Source organism: Pieris brassicae, chromosome 14, assembly GCF_905147105.1.
Source record: "Pieris brassicae chromosome 14, ilPieBrab1.1, whole genome shotgun sequence".
Taxonomy (NCBI): domain Eukaryota; kingdom Metazoa; phylum Arthropoda; class Insecta; order Lepidoptera; family Pieridae; genus Pieris; species Pieris brassicae.
Genome location: NC_059678.1, coordinates 1882940 through 1899031, shown reverse-complemented (window position 1 = coordinate 1899031; position 16092 = coordinate 1882940). Strand labels below are relative to the sequence as shown.

The 16092-nt window shown below is 34.6% G+C and overlaps 1 protein-coding gene across 1 annotated transcript; it reads left to right on the top strand.

Annotated features, from left to right (window-relative positions):
* Window positions 1–47: 47 nt before the first annotated feature.
* On the top strand, window positions 48–7420 carry LOC123718037 (transmembrane emp24 domain-containing protein 5-like). Its single transcript, XM_045674390.1, has 6 exons — window positions 48–367; window positions 955–1131; window positions 1574–1649; window positions 3115–3268; window positions 4353–4410; window positions 4839–7420. The coding sequence occupies exons 1-6, from the start codon at window positions 227–229 to the stop codon at window positions 4905–4907; spliced, it is 675 nt and encodes a 224-aa protein (XP_045530346.1). The 5' UTR covers window positions 48–226; the 3' UTR covers window positions 4908–7420.
* Window positions 7421–16092: the final 8672 nt, after the last annotated feature.

The following is a 16092-nucleotide window of genomic DNA, read 5'->3' as shown; positions in this document are numbered from 1 at the left end:
ATATTGTGACCTTTCAGAATTGAGAAGCAAATTTTAACTTTCAAAATTATGAGGGTGTTGACGGTTGAGTGCCGAATAGTTCCAATGAATTCGGTTTCTTTTCTCTATTTATAAATAAAAACAACTGTAGACGTTCCTGTGCTATTTATATCTTTGCAAATCATTCTGTATCATAACCCTGTAAACTATATATAATTTTGTGGCCCAAAATCGCTTTATTTAAAAAATGCGTTATATCTTCCTCAGTACTATTTTCAGTGTTGTGTTTGCGTATGAAAAAGATATGACTTTTACTGTACAAGCCGGTAAACAAGACTGTTTTTATCAAAAAGTGCTTCCTAATGAAATAATTGATTTAGAATATCAGGTAATAAATCAACTCTTATCATTAAACTAAAGTTTATCTAAATCGAATAAGAGCGGCCAAATTTGAGGTCTATTAATCCCGTAACCACAGGGCCATTAAGTTAACATTAGTAAGGGTCAGTTCCGATGATAACTTGCTTCCTATGTTGCTTAAATAAATGAAAACACAAAATCAAGAGTTGCAAATATTGGTTTTTGAAATTAATTCAAGATCATCAGGCTATAACTTTAATATATTCAAGGTTACACTGCCACATAATGGGTTAAGTAAAGAGTTATCTAATAAAATGTAATAGAGAATACATAAAAATTCATAAAAAAATTGAGTAACATCACTGATAAAATATTGTTTAATTAACTGTAATAATGACTACTGATAACAATGTTAATTCTATATGTACTTGAAGTTTTTATTACTTTGCCATACAATTATTATTTAAAATAAATTACATTTCTCATAAAAATTGATATCTTATCATTTTCTATGTGTATTTTTATTATTTATGGCTCTTTTATTTATCATTGGTTTATATATTTATTTAAGTCTGACACATTTAACATAAATAACTGTGCTATCATAATTTACAGGTAATTGATGCGTCACATGGTGAGCTCGATATATCATTTCAGCTCTCAGACCCTGTTGGAATGATTATTGTAGCTGATTATAAGAAGCCAGAGAACGCACATAGACATACATCTGTGCTGGAAGGAGATTATCGATTCTGCTTTGACAATACATTTAGTACTTTTAGTGAGAAGACTGTAAGTATTATTTAGAGAAGGAATATCATTGTTAACAGGGACTTGATAGTTTATTAATATGACCTGTGCCTGTGCCTTTTAAGTGAAGATTTTCAGGTGGCCAGTAGGATGTCTTTTTATTATTAATTTAAATCGTCTATTAAGTCAAGATAAAGCTCCTGCATATAAGCATAAGGTTATATGCACTGTATTTTCATCTTAGCTTTGATGACTCCTGTATGTCAATCCAATACATTATAATCTAGTATTGTCTTTTGTTAACATAGCTTTTACACATTTAAACAAAACACTTTTATGTTTATAATAATACATAGCTTCAATCCGGTAAAAAAGTGTTTTCTTTAAACATCTTCTTCTGCCCATTTTCCCCCTGTTCTATAATAAAAAGCATATTGAAAATACATTTTGTACTGGTTATTGATAAAGTCAAAAATATTTTCAGGTATTTTTCGATTTAATGATAGATAATGAAGATTCACAAAGCAAAGATTACGATGATGACAAGGAAATGGAATTGGGTATGTATTTAAATCTTCAAACCTTCATGGATTACATCAGTGGCGTCTTTGAATTTGGCCAGTTCTGAATCTGTTTCACCATCTTTTGTTACTAATAGACAAGTAGGTGATCGGCTTTCTGTGCCTAAACACCGTTTCCTCACAATAAAGTAAAACACTTCACTGTACGAGCAAGTGCTCATATATACAGCATGATACAACGACCTCTGGGATGACAGTTGCATGCTCAACCCATTAGGCAAACACTGCTATATCCAATAGCATTCCAACTTAGGTCTGGGCTTAAGATATCTGTATCTGTTCCGAGATTATTTCCAATCAACTAGGTGATAAACCTATCCTGCCACACACTGTCGACTTTTTGAGTATTAAGGCCGGTTTCCTCACGATGTATCTCTCTCTGAGTGAGAGTTATAACCTTTCCACAGCTTAGCTTTTTTCAAGGCAGTATTATTACACCATTACTATGTGGAACCAGCTGCCCTTTGAAGTATTTCCGAACCAATTCGAAATAGGGTCCTTCAAGCAAAGAGACGAACAATTCTTAACTGGCACTCGCGAGCCGCATTAAGAGTGTATTACTTAATATCAGGTGAGTCTCCTGCCCGTTTGCTGCCCAGTTCTATTAAAAAAAAGGTATATGCTCTCATAGACTGAAAGTCACATTGGTGCACAGCCGGGATCGTTCTCAGTCGCACGCTGAAGCCACTGGACTAATACTGCTCTGTCGTATACCATAGACACAAACTAAAAATATATTATAACATAGATGATATACTTTAAATCAGTTGTAAATGTATTTCCTATTAGTTATATTTATCAAAATCCATCAACAATATTCTTACAAAAGCCATAATGAATATTAATTAAATTTCTAGATAGTAAATATATATTACGCAGCCGTTTAATAAATAGCCTAGCCTCTCAACTAAACAGCGCCGTTTAACTAGTGGCCTCAAAGATATTCAACCAGTTGATTAAACGGCTAGGTAGACTTGGATCGATTACTTTTCATTACTATCGTAGACTGTTAATTTAAATTTAGTTCCACTTTCTGCCACTCTCAAACTCTTCACTGTCAATATTGCGTCGGCAAACCACAACTTTGATGGATTTTTTCAAAGTTTCATGAAAATCAACAATTACAATACAAGAGTGTAATGACAGTAATGTGAATTTGACTCAAGCAATAGTAATAATGAATATTAAAGAAATATTTTTTTATGTAAGATGTTTCCTCTCTTTTATTTCTGCCACATGATCATTCTATCGTACGAATGGCCTAAGCAATAGCCAGGCAGTTTATTAAATGTTGTAACAAACGCAACGGCTTTGTAGCTGAATGTCTTTGAGGCCGCTTGTTAAACGGCGCTGTTTAGTTAAAAGGCTAGACTGTTAATTAAACGGCTAATTAAGCTAGTTGGAAGCGATATATTCTCCACCTTTCCATATATATTATTTGCAGGTAATGCAGCTGAGACATATGTTATGCGTGTAAGGGATATATCAGAGTCGGTCACTCGTGTAAAAGATAATGTGTCAGCTGCCAAACGGTTGCAAGAGTCGCTGTCAGCACATGAAGCAAGAGATAGAAATCTCGCTGAGGATATGTGTGATCGGTAATTATTGAGAATTTATTATACATATAACTAAAACTTAACTTATTAAAAAAAAATTGTGCGTGTACTAGTGTACACACGTAAGAAGTGAAATTTCTTTTTTCGAAAATGATTTACTATAAGCAACTTTACAGAAATTGGATAAATAAGTTAAATTAGATAAAGTTTAACGAAAGGCTTTTATTATCAGAGACATGAATTCAAATAATAAAATTATTTAATTTTACCTTATTACTACTAAGATTATTACAGAATGTCATTAATTGTAATAGAATTATTACTATCATTGTTATAGTTATTATATATTTATGTTATTAATGATTGTTAATAATTTCTTGAAAACTCAGTTGGGCACTTATTGACGTTCTTTCAGTAGAAAATACTTGACTTGTACAGTTCTGAAATCCAAAGTAGGGAAAAGAGTCCTTTTAATCTCTTTTCAGTCTTAGATTGCGTTAGTAGTTAGCTAACGCAATCTAAGACTAGTTAGGTAGTTACCCGGATTCGTAAACATGTGTCAGGGCCCTTGTTATCGATAACATCGCGCTCCCTGCTGCTTATATAACTCCTACGCAACATGATATATAATACATAGTTCAAAAATTCTATCCTTCCATAATTATTGTTTAAATATATCTTTAATATTTAATGTAGAAAGTAGTTAAATGTACGAAAGTTTCAAGTGAGTCCCGGGGATCTTTAGGACTTTTTGGATTGCAGCCCAGGGACCCATGGGTACAAAGCGCCCCCAGTCCCCACTGAAAACAATAAGCGCGAAATTTTTAATAAACAAAATATCTGAAGTTTAAAAACAAACATAATGTTGAAATTCCTGAGATGTGCGAATGTGATGCGCGTCTATCGAACGGAACGGGGAATTCCCCGTCCATTGCTTTCGGTCGACGCGTGTGCGTCTATTACGGGGACTCTTGAATCTACGATGGCACTTTATGGTAAGGTAACCATGAAACGATTACCGATATTTGAAAATCGATAACAGCTGTCACAACCACTCTATGAAGCCATAGACTCAACGCTCGCTTTCAACTGTCACTGTATTTCTCAAGTAAGTAATTCTTTTCAGGGTGCTGAAGTGGTCGATAGTTCATATAGTTTTTATGTCACTCATCGGGATTTTCCAGGTAAATTGTTAAATATGTCATTAATTTAAATACGGTTAAACATAAATCTAGAACAACTACTTTCTAGAATTAATTTATTTATTTTGAATTGTCATTACCAGTACCTGTTTTTATAGATAAATCATCGTAAAGAACGTCAATATTAAATCTAATTTCAATGGCTGTCACACAATTTTTTCTGTGTTTGACATTTATTTTTAAAAGGCCGGCAACGCACTTTCGAGTTCTCTGACACTACTTAATATCAGACGAACCTTGCCCGATCGCCCCTTTGTTATTTAAAAATACAAACATAAGTGCCAGCACTCAAGACGAGATTGGGACGTAATACAAACACCTGTTGGTCATGGCCATTTCCTTTGCGAGTTAATGAACGAGAAAATTAATGGACGAACATTCTAACACTGGCTGCGTTATTTTTTTTAAAGGTCTACTTCGTAAGAAGCCTGTTCGAAGACTCAAGCAGGAGTTATAAAAAATTTGTTCCACACTTATGAATACCAAAGATTTTGTATTTATTATAGCCAATTTACTTTAGATTTATCATGGGTTTGGACAAATTAAACATAGATGTCTGAATTGGAATTTTACGTTATTAAAATCTACGCAAAACGTAAGAAAAGTATAATACCTACGTTTTGCGTACCTCTAGATTTTAATACTTTGTCTAACTCATAAATTTACAGATAAACAAAATGTCATGAAACAAAACAGCGATCACAAATAAAGCAACTCAATTGCCATTAATAAATGTCAAAGACGCTTTCAATGGCTCAGAGCTCATTCAAATAGTAGTTATTTTAAAATATCCATTATTATTTATGTGTCCCGAAATTCTGCTTCATTTGCGATAACCAAGTAAATTCAATGTTTTGCTTAATACATGGATACATATATCGAACTTCAAATTGTCACGTAGTGATATGATTATATGAAATTAAATTCCTTGTGTCAACGCAAAAATATTCAAAATGGCGCGAATCGCATTCCGTCAAATGGCGTTACACAATTTGACGTCTTGTCTTTGACAGATTATATACGTCAAATTAAACCGTATATTAGACAACATTACAGTGACACAATTTAGTAATTTGGTGTTTGTAGTATTCGCTAAGTAACGTCAATTGTCCTAATAAATCCAAATAAATTTGTTATAGTTTAGGAATGCCATTTTATAATTTTACGAGCCAATGTTGTTCCTATTCATATCACAAATAACATCCACAGGTCTGATGTTTATATACATAGTTAATTATTGTCTATATACGTAATATATCTTAATGCAATATACAGAGTTACAATAATGAAAATGTATCTTTCATTTTCTATATTTAAAACTGGTCAAAGGTTTAAATTCAAGACAAGCTATACTAAGCTCTGTGAATTCAAAGATAAGTTTAAGGGTAGAGCTCTTTAATTAAACAATACGTAACTTTTAATATGTAATATTTTTTTTATTTATATTTATAAATATATGAAGTTCGCGCTTAACTTACCTATGAATTTCTAATCCCATTAATTAAATCATGAAAGTTGTATGTGAAAACTTGATAACACACGATCTTTTTTAGTCCAATTAATGTAATACAGAGTGCAAACACAGATCGCCATTATCATTGTATATTCGACATTCATTGACAACGCACTGGCTTGTCCATTTGAACAACAATCATGTACAAAACTTAGAGAGAAACGCAGAATATTAGTGATATTAAGACTATGACGGTATATTTATGTTTATAGTCTGTGCGTGAGAGAACCGGTATGTCAGTTAAGCGGACTAGGGAGCGTTCAAGTATTAAGTCACGCAATTTTTGGAGATTCTTGACCCTAAAACGCATCGTAACGTTTCTGTATCCAATAGTAAAACGTTTCGGGACCAACCCCAGTGACTCTTTATACCTAAAACTTACCAGTATTTGGTGTAAAATAATAGTATTTAATCCCCGCCTCGCATCGTAACCTTTTACAAGAGGACCCTCCCCACCAAAATACGTTACGTAATACTTGAACGCTCCCCTAATGGATTATTGTTTGTTGCGTCATTTCAATTATTTACAATTTAATTTTAAGTATCAAGATTACGATCGAACTATAATGACGTAACAGAGTTGTCAACATGAAAAAAAAGTTAGTACCGACTTCTGTTCCAACGACGGTTCTCGTTCCGCGTAGACTATCATACAGCTTCGTATATAGTGTAGGGAAAATAGAAGCATATCAAGATACAGTGCGACATAATTATCTTGGCCGGTAGCGCGTCGCTGTCATGGGTTAGTATTGCCAGTAAATAAAAATTAACCATTATAAGGGGAATAATTTGAAGTCATGCAGGCTAACTTAATTGAAATGCCTGTATAAAACAATGTATACTAGTATCTAGACAATAAATATCTGGGCTTAAACAAACTTAGGAACAACTGATATGATGGGTACTATTAATATAATAACTTTTAAGATACCTAGCAATCAGAACTTTGCCATTGTAATTAATAATGCAAGAAATATAAGTAGATAGTCAAATTATTTATCGAGAGCTAACTCACAATGTCAGTCTGACATTTCAAAATGGCGACGGCAATACCAATTTCCGCCGCCGACCAAGAAAAGTATGTGGCACTATATTAGTTTTCGGGATAAGAAAACGTGACAGGCCATGTAGTTATAAAACAATCGTTAATTTGACAGATAAGTGTTATTGTTAAAAAATGAAACTGAAGTTTAGCAGGATCAATGTTCGTAACAATGTAAAAAAATATAGACTAGATTGATTTATAAATCGTAGAAAATATAATTGTTTTTTTTATTAGATTGTTTAAAAATGAGGTTTTACTTCAAATCGATGAGTCCTATATAGAAAAATATAACCAGTTTTTTTTCAATGACTTATTGTATGTCTCGACAGCGTCAGGTACGAAGGGATAACATTTATAGAAGAATTAATGATGGGAACAAAATAAAATAAAATTGTCATAAATTGTATATTGAAACTTAGCGCATAAAAATGTACAAAATATATGTTGTTTTCTTTTTCGTATTCCTTAAAATATTTCGCTATACAAATTCTTAATATTACCCGCGGTTTTGTTTACGTGGAATTCTTAGTATCTCTTGATGTGGGAGTCTCTCACGATATATAAATATATAAACAGGATTCAGTGTATTACAGCACAGTGCTTTAACGGCATTAGTAAGAGACAACTTTCGCCTTATGAGGTGATCGAATTATTTCCATACACGTGTTTCTTGGTGATGTTTTCGTAGAAAATATCTTCGAAATGTTTGATATGAAATCTTAATCCCTGTTTTCCTTTGGAATATCAAGTAAGTTTAGGACTGTGTCATTAAGTCAAATAATTTGCTGTCTTTTTAAATTTATATAATGTAATTCGTGTTTGAATATGTTATGTTATAGTCATATATATTATATGTTAATAAGTTATGTAAATGTAGTAGGTACCTCGGTTAAAAATATTTGAGTTTTTTATCATTATATATATATATACACATATCATTTATCGGTGTTGTCTAGATGATGTAATTTACACAAAAAGACGCAAGACATCTCTAGCGTAGTTTTGACAGATTCAAGTTTTATCACACTGTCAGCTGTCAAATGGTTATTGACATACGGGTTTTTGACTCCAAAAATGAAGATATCTGTTATAAAAAATGTTATTGAGCGTCAGCCATGGATTTGACAGCACCGTTAGTCAAATTGTCCATGCCTAGAGTAATGTTAGAACCAAACCGTTTAATCATTTCAAACGTTGCTAAATTATAATGTTTCATTAAACTATCATAAACATTGGCCACTTGCACCACCGAGGGGCTGTACATAGTTCCGGGTTTATTTTTAACGTAATAGCTTATATCCTGCATTGGGTCTTCAGGAATTCTAGATACGCCGTAATCTTTATAGTAAACCGAACGCTTTGCCAACTTTGGTTTTACCGCCTTCCGTATTATTTTGACAGCCATGCCGCCATGTTGCTTTTGAAAAAAATGCCGTTTAGGTTTTTCTACGTAAATCTTTTTCGCTTTAAAATTCCTTTTTTTCGTTGGCGGACGCAGTTGTATAGACTTTTTTGCGAAAATGCCACGCTTTTGTCTTGATTTCGTGTTAATTTCGTTTTTTACTTCGTAACTATCGGATTTTATGTTGATGTCAGAGTTATCAGTATTCCACACTTTGTATTTTATGTAATTTTTAACAAAGTTCGTCATTTCATTATCTACTGATCGTTTTTTTATATTATTAGTAAGTTTTGGCGCGCGTTTCGGCAATGGCGGACCATTTTCCACAGACTGCATAATTTCTAGAGAGATTGTTGTCTCTGGGATTGTAGTTGTTGAAATTTCTTCCATTTGCATTGTACTCGATTCAGTGGCATCTATAAAATTCATTTAATAAGTCTGTGGAAGAAGGGACAAATACATTTCTGACACAGTGATTGTACATCAAGAATAACACTCTAAATTACTAGCTTATTAACTCTAATATGTATCAGTAGCGCTACCTCTTAAGGTCTGGGCCTCAGATTTCTGAATCTGTTATATGATTTTAGGACATGTTGGTTTCCGCACATAGAAAGAAAGTCCATCGGTGCACAGTCGGGGATCGAACCCGACCTGATAGGTCGTATCAGTAACTCTGATATACACTATATTAATGTATGATAGACTTTACTTTCAATAATGCTACAAACAATGCAGTTAGGAACCATCGCAAAGAACTAGCCCGCAGGAAAAATCACAACAGATCCCCTAGTTCCCACAGTTTCAGTATCTTCTAAATATAGAACTTACTATGTTGATATTCGCTGGGATCAGGCAGGTAGCCAGTCAGCTGCGCCAGTTGATCCAAAAACCAGGCTAGCTTCATCAGAAGTTCCTCTTCCTCTTGCTGAGCTGTATCCTAAAAATTTGTGAATAGCGGTGTTTAAGATCTATTGAAACTGGCCATATCATTGTGCGTGTATAATTCACACTTGGATATCCGTCAGGATCGCCGTAACACCAGAACAGGTAGGTAAGGACAGATCCAGTGGAGGTCATGAGGACATGAAATTCTACTAATTTTTATTGCAAATTTATGGCATTTCTATGGCATGGGAGAGTAGATACACCTAACAAGGTCGACAACGCACTTGCGACCCTTCTGGCAATGTGTCCATGAGCGGCGGGAAAGCTCGGCTCATCATGTGCAATAGAGATGAGGTAATGCAAAATGTGTACCTTATCAGCAAACTTCCGTTCCCTCAGCTCGTTGGTGGCCCAAAGCGCCAATTCCGACAGCTTAGTGACCTGATCACTCGCTGCCATTATACTCCTGCAGAGGTCAGGTTCCGATGGTACAGTTGGATCATTTTCTGGAAGCCAGGTTGTTGATTGTGTCTGAAAATAAGAAAACTTTACTGTACAAATGAATAATAATTTTGTAAAAGTTTGTAATTTTGTAAATTTATAAACATACGATGATAAGGAAGAAGATTTATGAAGTCTTTGTCACTTTGTTCATAGCTTTGGTGTAACGAGAGTCTAATACAATACAAATCTTTTCTAATAATTATAGCGACTTAAGACTATATATACAGTCGTATTTGAGAGTGGTTATTTGGACTTTGACAGTTTATTCATAGACGCTATACTCGTAATACTCACTGTGGTAGGCACATTGGTACAGTTGTCGAGTCTCTCTCGATAATGCGCCATCGCTTGCCGTAGACCGTCCAAGTATATACTGCCATTGTTGAGGGCTCCATGTATCTACGATTAAATAAATTCTTGTTCAAAAAATTAGTGTAGATTAAAAATCATTTATTCATATAGGTAACTCAATGTACACTTATGAATGTCAAAAAAAATGCATTAAATGCTTCTAATTTTACATTTACTGCCAGTTCCTAAATCAAAGGCGTAGGACGGAAGAGAAGAACTGGAACCAACTCTCCGCCAGTCTTAAATCCCAAACTTTATTTTGTTTTCTCAATTAGGAAGGATTGAAGTAACATTGTATATATTTAGTTTTCTATTTATCCATTTTATTAATATTATATATGGCTAAAGTTATGGGATCTGCTGGATCATGCTGCTGATGTATCGAGGCGTCCTACGGGCGCGTGTCGGGAAGACCCCATATCGAGAAGTTGGATATATCCTAAGTTAAAATAATTTCGTTAGCGCGTTTTTGATTTGACGTTTTCGCAGTGATTATAGCCGTTATCTGTAAGTGGCGGATACAAAAAGAAGCTTTCAACCTAACAGACCACTAAACATTTAGCTTTATTTTTTATATACTGGTACATGATCATCTATTGCGGCTTTTACCTTAATAATAATTAATTTACCAAGAAGTTTCACTTCTGACATGTGTACGTTGTACGCACGCACATTTTTTTATTGAACAGGGAAACTAACCTGATGCTAAGACGCCCATAGACACTTACATTGCCAGAAGTGCGTTACTAACCTTTTAAAAATTGGTACGTTCTCTTGAAGGAGCGAAGGTTGTGGAAGGTATTTTGTATTCCGCCTTGACCTCCTATTATGAAACTCAGCTGCAGGTACCGAATACTGACCAGATTGTATAATTTAAATATTGCGTGTTTAATTAAATAATTATAATTGTCATTCATGTGAGACGAATGTCCTACTTAGTTTAAATATTAAAATATATTATAACCAAATTTCTGTATCGTGGTAACTTTTAATGAACAAGGCAACCGGAATCACATTGATTCCGGCACAGAAGGATCAAAACGCTTATTGTATACAAGGAGGACAATTAATAGAAAGGATATCACAAGTAGGCGGGCGTGTTTTTGGCTATTTTTTTTAATAATTAAATTAATTTGATTATAGAAGATCAGTCAAGTTGTAAAGTGTATATGCGGCACCTATTTTACAATGAGTATTTATTTACCTTCATATAAGCAACCCAAAAAACGCACTAGACAGGAAAGGGAAGTCTAGGGACACTAGAAAAGGCGTTGGGAAAAGACTTTCCCAACGCCTTTTCTCTTTGAGAGCCTTCATCTTTAACTTTCTTAAAATCAAATTGTACACTACAGATTAAAAACTTTTGACATTCCTTACAATGCTTTAAGGAATTTATAATGTCAATATCAAATGGATTCCCTGCAGTGCAGTTTCACTTTTAACTAACCATCCCGTTTTATTGTGTTATAAAGTTTTTCTTTCTTTCTTTTATTAATTTATCAAATGACTTGTGCGTTTGAATGAAGTTAGATATAGGAACGTATGAATGGATATGAAGATCAAATTCAGTTTAAAAATAGGCAGTAATTATTTAAATGAATGCGCGTAAATTTGACCATTGTTCTGGTGCAGGGTTATTTTTAAAATCTAAATCAAATGATGTCAATTTGTGCAATAACGTTATGTTTAATAAACTTAGACAATAATGGATTTGTTTAGTGAAAAAAATGAACACAAGACCAGAGTATCTTATGGGCAGCGGTATCACTTAACATCAGGTGAACCGCCTGCCCGTTTGTTTCCTATTCTATATAAAAAAAATATTGCATACTTTATTAAGTAAAATATCATTTTTAGGAAATTAGGTAAGACTTAAATTACTTATTAGTCTTAAGTTAGGCTAGATCAAAACAGAGTAAAGACGTAATAAAATAAGAATAATAGATTATTTAAGAAAAAAATAATCACCACAAAAACGTTATAGTAGTAATAAAGAGATTGATATATATTCTCTCCTTTCGAGTAACAATCAAGATATACAAAATTCAGTATAAGTATATAAGAATATAAAATAACACACCCGCTTCTCCATATAACTTTGATATTCAAGTTCGCTGCTCTGGTAGACGTCCTCCAAATCGCTCCCTAGATTTTCAGAATTCTGATCCGACACTTCAGTTTCCAAATTCAACTCATTCATTGCCGCCAAATCGACTGTCCAACATGACACTTGCACTGACAACACAAATGTCAAGGCCACTGAAATTTTGACAGATATCTTTGCCGCCATTTTTGGAGGCTGCATAGAAGACGTTGCGTGAATCTAACATGCAAAGGTATACTGATGAGAAAACGAAATTAACACACAAACGGATGATGTTTTTGTGTAATTAATAATTTCCCGCGCGTTCATTGTTCGAGGAGGTTAGGTGAGGTAAGATATCCGCATCCGTTAGGTTTGAATCTTTTTAGTACAAGGAAACGGAAGACTGAGTCAACTTTCTAATAACTAGGTTAATGTCTTGTATATTAAGTGAATTTTATGTATAGCATAACAAGAATATAGTAATTTCGTAATTTCTAGTTTGGAGGAACGGTGAACTTTCATTTAAAGGTATAACATAATGATAGGCCTCTGGCTCTATTAGCAACTTTTTAATGGACGGACGGAAGCTCTTTTGAGTGAAGTATGAATCACGCAATTTTTGGAGATTCTCGAAGCCCCCCCTCCCCATGGAACGCGCCGTAACGTTTCGTGACCACCCAGTGACTCTTTATACGTAAAAGTTACCATTATGTGGTGTAAAGTACTGGAATGTTGGAAATAATATTAATACTTGAACGCTCCTTTGCTTGATGACCAGAAATGGTAACTTTGACGATTGACGTACCCTTCGAGGTGAAAACCCTCATCACTAAAATAAATATCTATCCCATTTTTCGATGGTTGTAGTCTTCTGGTTTGATTTTTGTACTATTTGGATCTTATAAGGATGTAACTTTAAGTCTAAGGCCAAAATTCGTCGAAGACTTGATGGAGGCTCAAAGACGCAGCATGTTTTCTAACTGATCGCCGTGGATGCTCCGCAGAGGCGACACGGTACATGGTTTAAATAGATCGCACAGGTCTAAATTGTGGGCGAATTGCATGATTCAGTAAACATCCTGTGGCTTTAAACTTTTCTACTCATGAAAAGTATGCTGAATGCTAGAGGCGTCACATGAATGACGGATTTTAAAGCGATTACACAACCAGCGTTGTGCTTCAGTCATTGCAAAAGTACGTCTCTACTACGTACGCGCGATGCGCTCCAGACCACAGCGACAGCGATTAGAAAATCAGCACTCCTCAGCTATCGATTGCTACCACTCCACACTAGCTAGCCCCGCGGGTCACCGAAATTTAGTAGCTTCATAACAACTTATGGAACTATACCAATGTTTTTTTCTGTCCATTAAAACCTTCATCAGAGTTTAAGGAATAGATTAAAAAAATATTTCAATAAGCCAGCCCTCAAGCTTTGCGCTCAGCAACATACTTTTATTAAAATAGTTCAAGCATAGCTCCGCCGTACGTGGACCGAAACTGCAGTATCAAGGTAACTATTTAGATTGGCAGCGAATAGGTCTAATATAATATTCAGAATTTAAAAGGCTGGCAACGCACTCGCATGCCCTCTGGCATTGAGTGCCCATGGGCACTGTGTATATCACTTAATCTCAGTTAAGCCGTTTGTTATATAAGACTTATAGTTTTTAGGATTTGAGCAGAAATATCTAATGAAAAATCCAAGACTCGCGCTGCCGCGTTGTAACTAAACGCTTATAAGTATTTTATTAATCGATAAATAAATCGTGGAGAGCAGGGTTGGTCTTGAAGAAGTGACGTGCGACTCTCATCCCTGAGGTCGTAGGTTCGATCCCCGGCTGTGCACCAACGGGTTTTCTATGTGCGCATTTAACATTAGCTCGAACGGTGAAGGAAAACATCGTGAGGAAACCGGCTCGCCTTAGACCCAAAAAGTCGACGGCATGCGTCAGGCACATAAGGCTGATCACCTACTTGCCTATTAGATTAACAAATTATCATGAAACAGATACAAAAATCTGAGGCCCAGCCTTGACGAGGTTGTTTTTTTTAAATAAATCATGGATGTAGTGTATCTTTACAAGATGATGCATAGTATTCAATTGCTCGTTAAAGTCCTTAGCCACTACAATACACGGACACACTATTACCACATTGAAACGCGTTCTAAACAGATTGTGTCGGATTTACAATATAACTGGGATGAAAACTGACTCAGTTTTTTGTACCTAAATAATCATGTACAACGATATTGCGGGCGAATTGTGAGGAATCGGCTTGGTTCTGGTTAGCGCTACACCATAAGTTCTCATGTTATTTGCACGTATATACATAGTTTCATTACTATCTGATTGTCCTCCATGTGTAATGTTTAAACAAAAAAAATCAAATTAATTAAGGCGTGCTTGAGTATAAATATAATATTTAGTTATTGAAGAATTGGTTTCTATTTCTGCGTATACCGAAGCGTCGATCATTACAGTAAGAATAATTACGGCGGTATAGAAACTTCTAATATCCTTCTTTTGGAGCCAAATATCGTGGTACGTCAAAGCACATTCATTTTATTGTTTTGTATGGTAGCAAATCTGCAAATGCTTGTTAATAGTTCATGAAACTAGCGAAAGTGACGGTTGACGTTTAAGTGGATCCAGAAGGCCTGTAACGAGACGGTTCTCTAACGAGTTGGAATGTCGAAAAACTTATGCAGAATATTAAGCAAAGCAAAGTTGCGTACCTGGGTAATGTTAGGCCATCACCGCTACCACCTCAGTGTATTAATTATAGTGGGTTTACATGTTGGTAGAAGAAACCACGGCTTGGCAATGTGGACGGATATTGCGACTACGGAAGCGTTGCTGCATCTGGCACAGGAACAGACACGCTTCACGAGACTGACGGCCAAGCTTCAGTAGTGGAGAGTACACTAACAGATGATGGTAGCACACTTCTGACAAACTCAATAAGATTGCGCATATAGTATTAATGTACGGGGTGAAAAGATTTCAGTCGATAACAACATTATAGCTAAAAAACTGACCAAAATTAAATTGTTGTGATTTCGAAATCAAAAAAATAATCAGCTAAAATTATTTATGAAAAATGTTTAAAATGTGATAAAGATGCATAGTATTTTTTTGATAATCTATTATTTTTCAATTAAAAACAACGTACTAGTACGTATACGTACTTGCAGAGGTCTCGTCTGATTACAAAAATGCTAGATCAACTGATGAGAACGGTTTCCTGTTCTGCAGCTTAAGAAGACACCCGAAGACATTGAGACGATTCATTACGTCTTGGAGCACAAATACATGAGTAAATAGCTGTACAAATTTGAATTTGGAATTCCTTACCAAAGAGGAGAACATCGTGAATAAAGTGGCCAGTACGAAAGACGCCAATTTCATATGTAAGGACCTAATATATATATTTTTTTAAATATTCAAACACGTATCACATTGCCAGAAGCCTCAATAGCGTTTCCGGCCTTTTAAGTAATTTGTACGTTATTCATTTGAAGGATAAATAAATGGAAAGTAGAAAATAAAAACACAATTTGTTAATACTTTTATTTTATTACTAAAACTTAATACTAACTTTGTGAAAGCATCATAAATAATCATTGTTAAAATGTCAAACTGTCTAGCGAAAGAAACCTACGGGATGTGGAACAATTATACCAGGAATTACATACAAATGTAGTTAACCTCATATTATTGCTTCACATCATCTTATATGCCAAAAAATGCATATAGTGGAGTAAGGCATTGGTTATTGTTGCCATGACAACCAACCCGCGTTACCATGGTAACGAAATGACGCCATTTTCGAATTGATTAGAGCAAAATTTTTATATATAATATAGAAAC